The sequence below is a fragment of the Diplotaxodon limnothrissa genome, linkage group LG7, assembly GCF_057381915.1.
Source record: "Diplotaxodon limnothrissa isolate DT_005_m linkage group LG7, D_limnothrissa_male_GT1.1, whole genome shotgun sequence".
Classification (NCBI taxonomy): domain Eukaryota; kingdom Metazoa; phylum Chordata; class Actinopteri; order Cichliformes; family Cichlidae; genus Diplotaxodon; species Diplotaxodon limnothrissa.
In genome coordinates, this window is record NC_140602.1 from 66,707,282 (window position 1) to 66,719,102 (window position 11,821).

The window sequence follows — 11,821 nt, forward strand, 5'->3', positions numbered from 1 at the left end:
GAGCTCAGATTTAAGTTGGGTTTGTTTGTTTTTTTACTGGTATTGGAGAAGCAACAAACTGCTTTGCTGTGAGTAGCCATTAAAATGATCAAACAAATGATGCCTTCACAACTAGATTGGACTGCTTGATACTGAAGTTTGCTATTCATGCTTGTTTGCCCATTAAGAGCAAATTTGCTTATAAGGGGGGGAAGTAGCTATATAGTGCACATCCTCTCAGATCACAAAATATTGTGATTCTGAAAACCGTCTTTTGTACCAGGCTCAAAAAAATACTTGAAGTTGAACATTTGGAACTTCCCTTTTCCTTTACCATCAACCACTTGTAGCAGATGGCCTCCCCTCCCTGAGCTTCCTTCTGCTGCGCGTCTCTCCCTGTTAAAAAAAAACAGTTCTTCCTTCCTACCATTGCCAAGTGTTAAAGGTATGATAAAGGATCCTCTGCTCTTTGGGGGTCTGTCTCTAATATTGCAGAGTCTTTATCATACAAAAGGCCCTGTTGTTGTCGTTGTTGTTGTGAATTGAACTGGAATGCACTCACAGTTGTGGGCATACACACTACAGCAGTCTTCATTCACACAATAATCCAGTGCAGTGCTACCATAATCTGATTAACTTCTCATAGTCTTACTGTACTCCACCTGTCTATTCTGAAGCTCCATACTCTTCATTAATAACATTTCACCGTTGTTACTTATTCAACTTTTTAAAGTTTAGTATTAGGACTAGAGTATCATCTAGTCCTACTACAGTCCCTATTAACAACAATAATGGAGACAGCGTTTGCTGATCACAGGATGGAAGCAGAACCTTGGTACTAATGCTGATGGGGGGGGGTGCTGGAGGGATTAATACTCCTGAGACATCATGTATGTGCTGTAATACAGACCTGCCTGTGGAAAACTCTGCTCAGCATTCTTTCAAAAGCTACTCCATAAGTGATGGCATTTCCTTACACTTAAGCTAAGACATGGAAACTTCCAGGGACAGGAACGGTCAGATTTTATGCCAAGTGTTTGCATTTCTAAACCTTGTAAGATAAAAAAAAATGTAATAATTAGTGAAAAATATTACTACTTTTTAATTTATGTGAACAATGCATGTTGTTTCATAAATCATAAAGTGCTTCGCACAATGTAGAAAATATTTATATATTTGTCATTCTTTGTAATATCAGTAGTAGTAGCAGCAGTAGATAAGAGGCCATAAGTTTGTTAAAATTCAAATACGTATTACGCTCAAGTCTTTGCTTTACAATATAAAGCACCTTGGGGAAACTGGTTTTGTGTTTTGGTGTCATATAAATTAATTAACTAATGACAAGACAAAAAAATAACATAACTGGCCCAAAAAAATTAAAAGTCAAACAGTTCAAGGGTGAAAACAGGAGCCATAAATTCACAGCAAACACACCGAAAGGGCAATAACTCTTTGGCACTTATTTCATTGTCCTGTTGAAAGACCAATTTGGGCTTTGGTTGTCAGACAGATGGCTTCACATTTGACTCTAGAATTTACTGGTATACAAAAGATTTCATGGTCAACTCGGTAACTGAAAGACGGCTGGGTCGTGTGGCTGCAAAAGAAACTCAATTCATCAGCCCTCCACTGCCATGCTGTCAGTTAGTAAGTTAGTAGGCTGTTTTTGTGTTTTTTGCTGATATGCTGTGTTTGGGTTTCTCTAAATGCGGGGCCATTGATTATAGTCAAACATCTCCACTTTGGTCTCGTCTGTCAAAAAAAGCATTGTTCCAGAAGTGTTGTGGTTTGTCCAGATGCAACTTTGCAAAACTAAGCCATGTTCCTTTTAGAGAGAAGTTTTTTTGATTGTTGTTTTATATTCTGGCAATCCTTCCAGACAAGCCACACTTGTTCAGTCATTTTCTAATTATGAACTTTAGCATTTAACATGTTAACTGAGGTCTGAGAGTCCGAGGATTGGCAACACGTCTGACCCTGGGATGAATTTTCAGGAACAAGCAAACTGCACAATGTCTGCTTTTATATGTCTGCTGACGATCACTAAATCAGATGCATTGGATTAACAGTACCTTAGTGGCTCTTACCTTCATATTTCCTATGTAAGTAGTAAACACGTTCTCAGTTTTTAATACAACTTTTTAATGCAGTTTGTAACACAGATGTTTCTAATTAATCTCCATTATGTGCTTATGTGACCTATGCATGATCACAAAAGGGCTCTCTAGGGTTTGCAAATTTATCAGCAATTTGCAAGTAAAAACAATCACTTGTGAAACGTGATACTGGCACCACAGTGCCTTTGTGGCCAGTGTTTGTTTGAAACAGAAACTGTTGAGTCGTGTCTACACACTTTTGAAAAGCTTTGTTGTGGCAGACTCAAGTAACAAAAGGTTAACATATTTCAAACCCAGTACCTCAAAGTTCTCCCAGACTCTGCCAGCAAACAGGACACAGCTCATGTTCACTAACCCAGTCTGTCTGCAAAGGAAGTCCAAAGGAAACCAAAAGGTGAAAAAGCAGCCATGCGTGGGCTGTATTTTGTACCAGCCTGTGATTTAAGCTGAAAACATTGCCTGGTGGTGCTGTAAGGAAGATCATCCGGTAGCTCAGGATCAGCCAAGGCAAGGCAAGGCAAGGCAAGGCAAGTTTATTTGTATAGCACAATTCAACAACAAGGTGATTCAAAGTGCTTTACAGAGACATTAGAAACAAGAACAAATAAAAAGCATGATTTAAAATTGATTAAAACAAGCAAATAAACTAACTAACTAATTAACAAACAAACAAACAAACAAACAAACAAAACAGTATATAAAATCAAAACAGATAAAATCAGAACAGTAGATAAAATCAGTAGTTAAATGTAAGTTTTGAAATTTAAGCTTAAAGTGTGGATTTGGTGCTTTATTCAAATGCAGCTGAGAACAGGTGAGTCTTCAACCTGGATTTAAATAAACTGAGTGTTTCAGCTGATCTGAGGCTTTCTGGGAGTTTGTTCCAGATATAAGGAGCATAAAAGCTGAATGCAGCTTCTCCGTGTCTGGTTCTGACTCTGGGAACTGATAAAAGACCGGATCCAGATGACCTGAGGGATCTGGAAGGTTCATACTGGGTCAGGAGGTCATTGATGTATTTTGGTCCTAAACCATTCAGAGCTTTATAGGCCAGCATCAGAACTTTAAAGTCTATCCTCTGACGGACAGGCAGCCAGTGTAAGGACCTCAGAGCTGGACTGATGTGGTCCACTTTTTTGGTCTTAGTGAGGACTCGAGCAGCAGAGTTCTGAATGAGCTGTAGTTGTCTGACTGATTTTTTAGGTAGACCTGTAAAGATGCTGTTACAGTAATCAAGCCTACTAAAGATGAATGCATGGACTAGTTTTTCCAGGTCCTGTTGAGACATCAGATCTTTTATCCTTGATATATTCTTGAGGTGATAGTAAGCTGACTTTGTTATTGTCTTAATGTGTTTTTCTAAGTTTAGGTCTGCATCCATCACTACACCCAAATTTCTCGCCTGGTTTGTGGTTTTTAGATGTATAGATTGAAGTTCTCTGGTGACCTGTAATCGTTTTTCTTTGGCGCCAAAGACTATTACCTCAGTTTTGTTTTTGTTTAGCTGGAGAAAATTGTGGCACAACCAGTCATTGATTTCCTCAATGCATTTACCAAGAGCCTGTACAGGGCCTCGGTCTCCTGGTGACATTGTGATATATATTTGTGTGTCATCTGCATAGCTGTGATAGTTTATTTTGTTGTTGTTTATAATCTGTGCCAGTGGGAGCATGTAGATGTTAAACAGAAGGGGTCCCAAGATGGAACCTTGGGGAACTCCACATGTGATACTTGTCTGCTCAGATGTGAAGTTACCTATTGATACAAAGTATTTCCTGTTTTCTAAGTATGTTTTGAACCAGTTTAGTACAGTTCCTGAAAGACCTGTCCAGTTCTCCAGTCGTTTGAGTAATATGTTGTGGTCAACTGTATCAAATGCTGCACTGAGATCCAGTAAAACTAGGACTGACATTTTTCCACTGTCTGTATTCAGACATATGTCATTAAACACTTTGGTCAGAGCAGTTTCAGTGCTGTGGTTCTGTCTAAAACCTGACTGGAAGGCATCGTAGCAATTATTCTGTTTTAAGAAGTAACTGAGTGTTGTCAGTGCCAATGTCAGTGTTTGCTGGTAATCATCTGTACTTGATACCGGTAGCAAGTTATAATGGCTGTGCACATCAGATGGACTCTTTAATGCAACATTACATATTTATGAGTAATAATGCGATGATGACTTAAGGTGAAACTGACAGGCAATCATCGTGCCTTGTGGACACAATGAGAACTTCCTGGCATATAGATGAGCACGCTCTGTAAGTGATCAATTAAGCCTCAGCCCAAAACAATTAGTGACAATGTAATGAAACCAGGATTCAAGAACTTCAGCTTCACTTCCTGCTTCCACAAGATCTTCACCTTATTTGCTGGAATCGATTGAGTCAGTGTTTGCCTTTCTACAGGAAAAGCTGTGGTATGATTAGCCAAGCTGAAGGTAGTGACATTGGTGTATTCATGCAATCTGCAATGCTCATGCGACTGTTTCTCCAATTGGATTCTGCAGCTCTAAAGCCATGCCTGTTGCTCTGTGTTCAGAGGATTATAAGCGCCAATGTAAATGGTAACACGCTCATGTTTAGCATGGTAATTCGCAAAACTGAATCAAAAAGCTGTGAAAAAGGAGCAATGATTCATGACAGTTTGCTGTCTTTCAAATAAGAGACTGAGAGTAAAACTTTTAGCTTTATTTTAAGGTTGGTTTGGCTAAAGGTGTCTTAAAATATGCCTGTAAATTCTTATTAATACAATATCTGAAAGATGCTGTGTTATAGCTTTCGAATCTCTCTACTTCAGTTATCATTTTATAACAAGATCATTAAAGTAATATAACAAGAGAGGATTGTTTTTTACTGATTCATAAGTAACACTTACACTTTGCCTTAACAATAAAGTTAGTTTTAATGAAAACGTGGTCACCTGATTCTGGCAACAAATGGAAAACAAAATAATTTCATTTATATTTAAAACAACAACAAAAACAACCGCAACGGCAAAAAACACAGGCGTTAAAAAGCATAAAAATATACCAGCTTTAATGCCCACAGAAACTCAGAGGGCATCAAATAGCAAATTAAACAGTTGTGCCTGGACGCTTGGCTCCTGCATTCATTTGTAATTTTGAAAAATTATGCTTCACCACCTCAATTTCATTTTGATATTAATTATTATTAAGCACACTACTAGAACAAGGTAGTGTGAAATTGCTGTGCACTCCTACGCAAAATTGTAATTTTTATCTGATGCAGCGATTTTCCACAGATATACAAAAAAGGGAAAATTGTTGAAAGGGTTGGAGGCCTCCACTGTGATATATAGATATTAGCATTATGTGTGCAATTAGATCGTTTTTAGTCATTTATTATTTCCCATATGTGTGTGACAGTGTTAGTAGACCAACAATGAAAGGGTGGATTTCAGAAAGAAACACAAACTTAATCTGTAAAGGTTACCAAAATGTTCAGGATCCAGCATGTCATTACAGAACATGTAGATTCTGCCCAGCCTATTTTAACTGCACAGAAACATGAGCTCGGTCCCACCGCATACATGGTAAAAAGCAGACCGCAGAGTTTCGTCTTGAGCCAGCAGGCTGCTGTTTGGCTTCTGTCATTATGGGAGCAGAGCTTTGGGTGTGTCTAAGAGGCAGCCAGCCAGAAACTGGAAACCGTGGCTCAGCAGTGGAAACATCTGTCCTCATCCACTCCAGAGTGGGATCACACTGCCACCTACTGTAGACACCTGGTACAACTGCAATTTGTTCCCTTACTATGAGCCAATTTTTTTAAAATGATACATTTTCTTAGTTTAAGCTGTTGATTTGTTTTCTATGTTGTATTGGCAATCAAACCTGGGTTTATTTACATTTTACATAGTAACAGCACTCTAAGGGAATTTTTAAGATTTGGAAATGTTAACATGTCTTTTTGTCACCTGCTAAACATTAATACATTAACTAGCTGGTCACAGTCAACAAGAAAAACGTGCGTGTCTGTCTCTGTGTGTGTGTCTATGTGTGTGTGTTTTTTTGTGTGTTTTAAAAAAATACTAGTAAAGAGAGCAAAAAAGGGCATAAAGAGTTTTCATCTCATTGTTACTTAACTCTTTATTATGGTTGTTCTTTTGTACATCATACATGATTTATCTTCAGCATTTGCAAGACCGAATAAAATTGCTGCTGCACAAAACAGCCATTGCCTTTTTTGTTTTGTTTTGCTTGGTCATGTGACAATAACTAGCTACAAAGCTTCAGATCAGAAGTAAACCTGGTAGGCCAGCAAGTATCCATCGTTGTACATGTAGATCTGCTTGTTGGTGGGATTGTAGCTCAGACTAGCCACTGCTTTAGCTACCTTCTCCAGTGGTATTGCTAGTGAGTTGTCTTCTTTGCCTGTGGCTGTGTCGAAGGCGTAGAACACCTCCTCCCGGTACTCATTAACGTAACGAGTCGCATACATCACACCGCACACCATGAAGGCGTTACTTACTGCCTTCTTGAACAGCCTCGTTTCCCACGTCTGTGTCACGTTGAGACTCTTCACCTCGCTGTCCCAAACTAAGCGGCTGATCACGAGGTTACCATGGTTACCTAGAGTGGCATAGAGAGCCCACAGTCCTGTTTCATCTGCCTCTACATCAATATCACTATTGAGCTGGCAATCGTAGTAACAATAGGGGAACTTGTTGTTGAAACCCACACCGGTGCCTGGAAGAGTCACCCGTTTGACCTCGTTGGTCTCCAGGTCGTACCGGCAAACGTCTGCAGAGCGGTAGCAGTTATAGTACAGAGCCTTACCGTACAGCACAGCACTGGGACCCTCAATGGCGTTGGGATGGCTGTACGATGAGGCAAATGTAAAGTCCCTGTGGTTTGTTGAGGCCATGAGGTCTTCATAGGTTAGGTAAAGGCGCGCAGTGTTGCCCCAGATGTAGCTGCTGAGCAGAGGTTGAACCCAGTAACTGTTCTTCTGCCCATCGCTCTCTTTCTGGGCTTGTTTTCCCCACGAACCAGAGACACAGCTCTTACCAAAAGGGCTGACTTTAGCTGTGATAGGGTCACTGATGTTGGTGATCAGACCTTTGAGACAGTGCCTGTCCTGACCTGGAAAGACAGAAAGATCAGAAGATTTCTGAAGCATATTATAAGATACAGTCAGTCATTTATCAACATCAGCTGTTAATCATCCCCTGAGGGTGTGTGTTTGCTTTGAAAAGGGGAAGGAGCTCAAATCTGATTTCAGTCACGATCAGTGAAAATAAGCTTTTATTTCTAGAGTGGCATGGCTCTGTATTGGGTTCTCTCCACCCCTCCATGCGTAGTTAGAGCCAAAAATCCAAATCTGAATTCTGTGAGGATCGGTGAAAACATATTATTTATTCCACATGTTGAAAACCCAAGGCAGGTTCAGCAGAACAACATCAAGGCTCAGCACAGAACAGAACAGGAATAACTCATGACAGATATGACAATGATTAAACTCCTAGGACCTGGTGTCCACATATGTGGACATCACATTTTGGCTTGTCTAGACCACAATACAAAATTTTACACACATACAGTAGGTGTAAACATGTTTGAAGTAGCAGTTTGGGAGAGAAATGTTTTGTTTTTCATTCAGTGCTCAGAAATCTTTTACTTTTTTTGCTTTGTTACAGAAATTTTGCTAAAAGGGGCACAATTGTTGTTTCTCATTTTGTTTTTGTACTGAGGAAAAATACTGCTGTGTTCAGACACCAAATAAAGAGTTCGGGTCTTAGGAGGTTAAATCAGATAAGGTGGAGTTGCCATGGACGTATGTGGCAAAGGGTCTTGTAGATGCTATTCATGTTAAGGTACTTTGAAAAGTACCCCATTTATTTAACAACTGGGAGCATAAAAGGACATCAGTTGACTTATCAACTTAAGTTGGCTGGTACTGCCGTCATGGGAATGCAACTCAATTTGACTGAAAAACATTATGCTTCTTTTGGAATGTGGATATAACCTGACCATCAGCTCTTAATTGTTTTCTTTTCTGCCACAGAATTTTCTAAACTCCGTTTTTCTAACTGATGAATGCACACATAAATCTTAAAAACAAAAATTGTGTTTCTCATTAGTTTCAGTTTGTTAGAGCCAAAATACAAATACACTCCTGCCATCTCATTTAAGAATCACTGTCACAAGGGATCATTGATTGCAACATATTAACTGATAACTGATTTATTCCCTTGTCTCTCTATGTCACACACACACACACACACACACACACACACACACACACACACACACACACACACACACACACACACACACACACACCTCACATACCTCTGAAGTCTTTGGGGATTGACTTGCAGGTCTCCAACTTATTCTTTAGGTAGCGCAGTTTCTCCTTCACAGTCTTCATGTTAACCGTGTCTATTGTTTGCATCTTGTTTACATGTTTATGTAGTTTCTCAGCCTTTCAAAGACAGATATAATATTATTCTATTTATAATTCTGTTACATCACAACAGTTCACTTGTGACCTGACATAGTATAACATCAACTTATTTCTTTCTGTTGTATTTCGCTGCCATTTGCTATTTTAGCTCTACCTCTTTGGAGAGTTTCTGTGTCTCGGAGTTGTTAAGCTGGCTGTGGACCACATCGATGTCCACCTGTAACTGGCTGAGCACCTGGCCCAGCTGGTGCAGGGACAGTTCTGTATACAGGCCCTGGGAGTGCAGGTAGTTGTAGGGCTCCAGCCGGACTGTAAATTTGGTAAACTGATCCTGGATCAGAGGAAGACGTTGGCTGGAGAACGTCAGCTGCAAGAAATGCAGACAAAAAAAATCTTTGTTCAAAGACATGGCTTTTTTTTCCATAGGAACAATGTAAAAATAAACCCAAATTTTAAAAAGTTATTGTTTCGAGGGGAAAGAAAAAGTGGTTGGAGAAATGATATAAAAAATAAAGTAACTTTGATAAACTGTTCATCTTTAAATATTGAAACATTGATTGATTGATTCATCATCATCATCATTTATTTATTTAAAAACACACCTGGTAGACCAAAGTGCTGTACAATACTAATATGCACATAGGAATAAAACTAGACATAGCAATAAAATAAAAATAAAAAAAACAAATTGATTAATTGATTATACCCATACTCAGTATTCATTATGGTAATAATAATTAATGAATTATTAAATAATGTTTTATTGATTATTGATTGATTGCTTTTTAATTGTATTACAGTTTTTTTTATAATACAATGTTAGTTCCTGAGAGCTTACTTCAGTACAATAAAGCATATAGATGAGTTCTTACCTCTTCTTGTAGGTTATTCAGAGATTCTTCACAGGTGTGAACTTCCTCCAACACGTACTTAAACTTCTGAGCAGGGAACAGCCACATGGTGGAGTTTAGCTGGCACACACATGCATTTGCCTTCTTGTAGCCCGACACTTGCTGACTCTGGCTGTCAGCCTGATTTTGCAAATAGGAGCATAAATTCTTAAGACTTATATACATGGTAAACAAACAATAACAGAACAATACTACATATAATACTGTGTGACTTACTGTGGATGACAGCAGGAGCAATAGAAGCAGCTGCAGCATTTTTAGAGAAACTGAGATGGACCAACACTGACACACGGTCTTCTTCTGTTTTCTTTAGAAAAACTCACTCACAACAAACACAGAATTTGCCGGTTTGCTTCCTGTCACTGATGAGTTGCTCCACAGCCTTAAAACCACTTGGACAAATGACACAACTAAGAACATCAAACTGGTGGTTTGTAAGACCCCGCCCACTTTCTTTATGCATTGTTAGTTTATTGGCTCTCATTTTCACTTTTTTGTTCTAGAGGAGTATTGCATTTTTTTAAAATGTTGTTGTTTATTTCTCATTTATTTATCTATTTTTAACTATGTAAAGCAAGTCTAATGAACTGCTCACTGATTTTAAAGCTAAATTCACATGAAAAAAAAAACTATATCCAATAGCAATTGAGTTTTTATCATATGTTAGTATGAAAATCAGATTCCTGAAAAAGCTGCTTGCAGAAGAAAATGATTCAAACAATTTACCTTGTAGTGTTGACGTTTGTAGTCATTAGCTGTTTTATGGTCAACATTTTTTTATGATTAATAAATAAAGTTAAGCTTTAAAAAATGGGCATCTGCAGAGAGGTATTACTTTGTATTGGTAGATGTTAAAGCTTATGTTTGTAAATAAAGTGATATATATATATGTATATATATATGTATACATACACATACACACACACATCTCACAATACAGAGCTTAGAATGCACAGTAAGGATGTAGTATTATTGCATTATCCAGCTCTGAAACATCACCAGCAGATTGTAGATGGCTGTAGCTTGTAATTACAACAGGTTTAGACTGCTATCGATAAACAAAATATAATAAAGAAACATCTAAGACATGTATTTATCAACATAATTAAAAAAAAACTTTTGAAATAGACGGTACCAATTATTTTGAGTCACCTTTTTCACTAACTATGTATTTATACACCTCTCTGTATTTAATTATTAGTTATTATTGATATCTGGCTCTCCACAGCGTTTCTTCGTCCTGTCTTCCTCCCCTAACCCAAGCCGGTCACGGCAGAGGCCTCCCCTCCCCACCATGAGAATGGTTCTGCTGGAGGTTTCTTCCTGTTAAAAGGGAGTTTTTGTTCCCATCGTTGCCAAAGCTGGACTGTGTGCACTAGGCAGGAATGGAGGACCCAATGTGCAGACACCAGGAGGTAAAAAGTGCACTCAAAACAGTTTTATTGCTCAACACGAACGTAACTAAACTGAAAAGAAAGGGAGATCATGACACAGACCAAGGAAAACATAAGGCTTCAATACACAGAGGGATAACGAAGGAATGACACACAAGAGGAGAGCACAGCTGGGAGTCATCAGACATAACGAGACCGAGGGGGAGCAAACCTGAAAACATTAACATGGGACACAGACTGTCAACGTAAAACAGGAAATATAACGCAGTAACGTGGACATGACACTGAGACAGACATGACAAAAGCATAACACGGAACACAGGGAAGGCATATAAACAAAACCTAAGACTGGAAATAAGGAGACACTAAAGAACTTGGGGAGCAAGAAATAAACAGAAATTAACAGAATATAGATGAACAAAATCAAAACCACTGGATCACCAGACCCAGGTACCCTAACAAAAGCACTTTGCTCGTGGGGGTCCTATGATTGTAGGGTTTTCTCTATTATCTTTTCAATGTTGTAGGATCTTTACCTTACAATATTTAGTGCAAAAGTGATTTATAAATGAATGTGCTGTATAAATAAAATTGAATTGAAGTGAATGTAGTCTTGGTTAATATCACACATTATCCAATATTACCATTAGTATGTACTGTAAACTTAACATTTTTTAAAGTCATGAAGCTGTTTTTGAAGTGGTAGCAGAAAATGATTGGACTGCTTTTGTTGGAGAACAAAGAATCAACAGTTTTGTTTTAGTAACTGAAATTTGGCCTATGGTTAGTTTGTGATTTTTTTCATTTAATTTATTTTTCAACTGTCTAATTATTTGTTTGTCACTCAGGTGACAAACAAATAATTATTTGGAAACATCTAAAAACTTTTTACATTTTTTCCTATAAGGTCTTTTTTTGCTTATCAGAGCCAGGGTTTGGGTTGATGACGACTCAGGCCTCACAAGGTTAACTGCTTACTAATTCATGTTCAGTAGGAG

The 11,821-nt window shown here is 38.3% G+C and overlaps 1 protein-coding gene across 1 annotated transcript; it reads right to left on the reverse strand.

Annotated features, from left to right (window-relative positions):
* Positions 1 to 6,346: 6,346 nt before the first annotated feature.
* On the reverse strand, positions 6,347 to 9,684 carry LOC146629612 (olfactomedin-like). Its single transcript, XM_085358752.1, has 5 exons — positions 9,646 to 9,684; positions 9,391 to 9,549; positions 8,673 to 8,885; positions 8,404 to 8,536; positions 6,347 to 7,194 (listed from the first exon to the last, which is right to left on the reverse strand). Exons 1-5 carry the CDS (start codon positions 9,682 to 9,684, stop codon positions 6,347 to 6,349), a joined length of 1,392 nt encoding a protein of 463 aa, XP_085214878.1.
* Between the last annotated feature and the right edge of the window lie 2,137 nt (positions 9,685 to 11,821).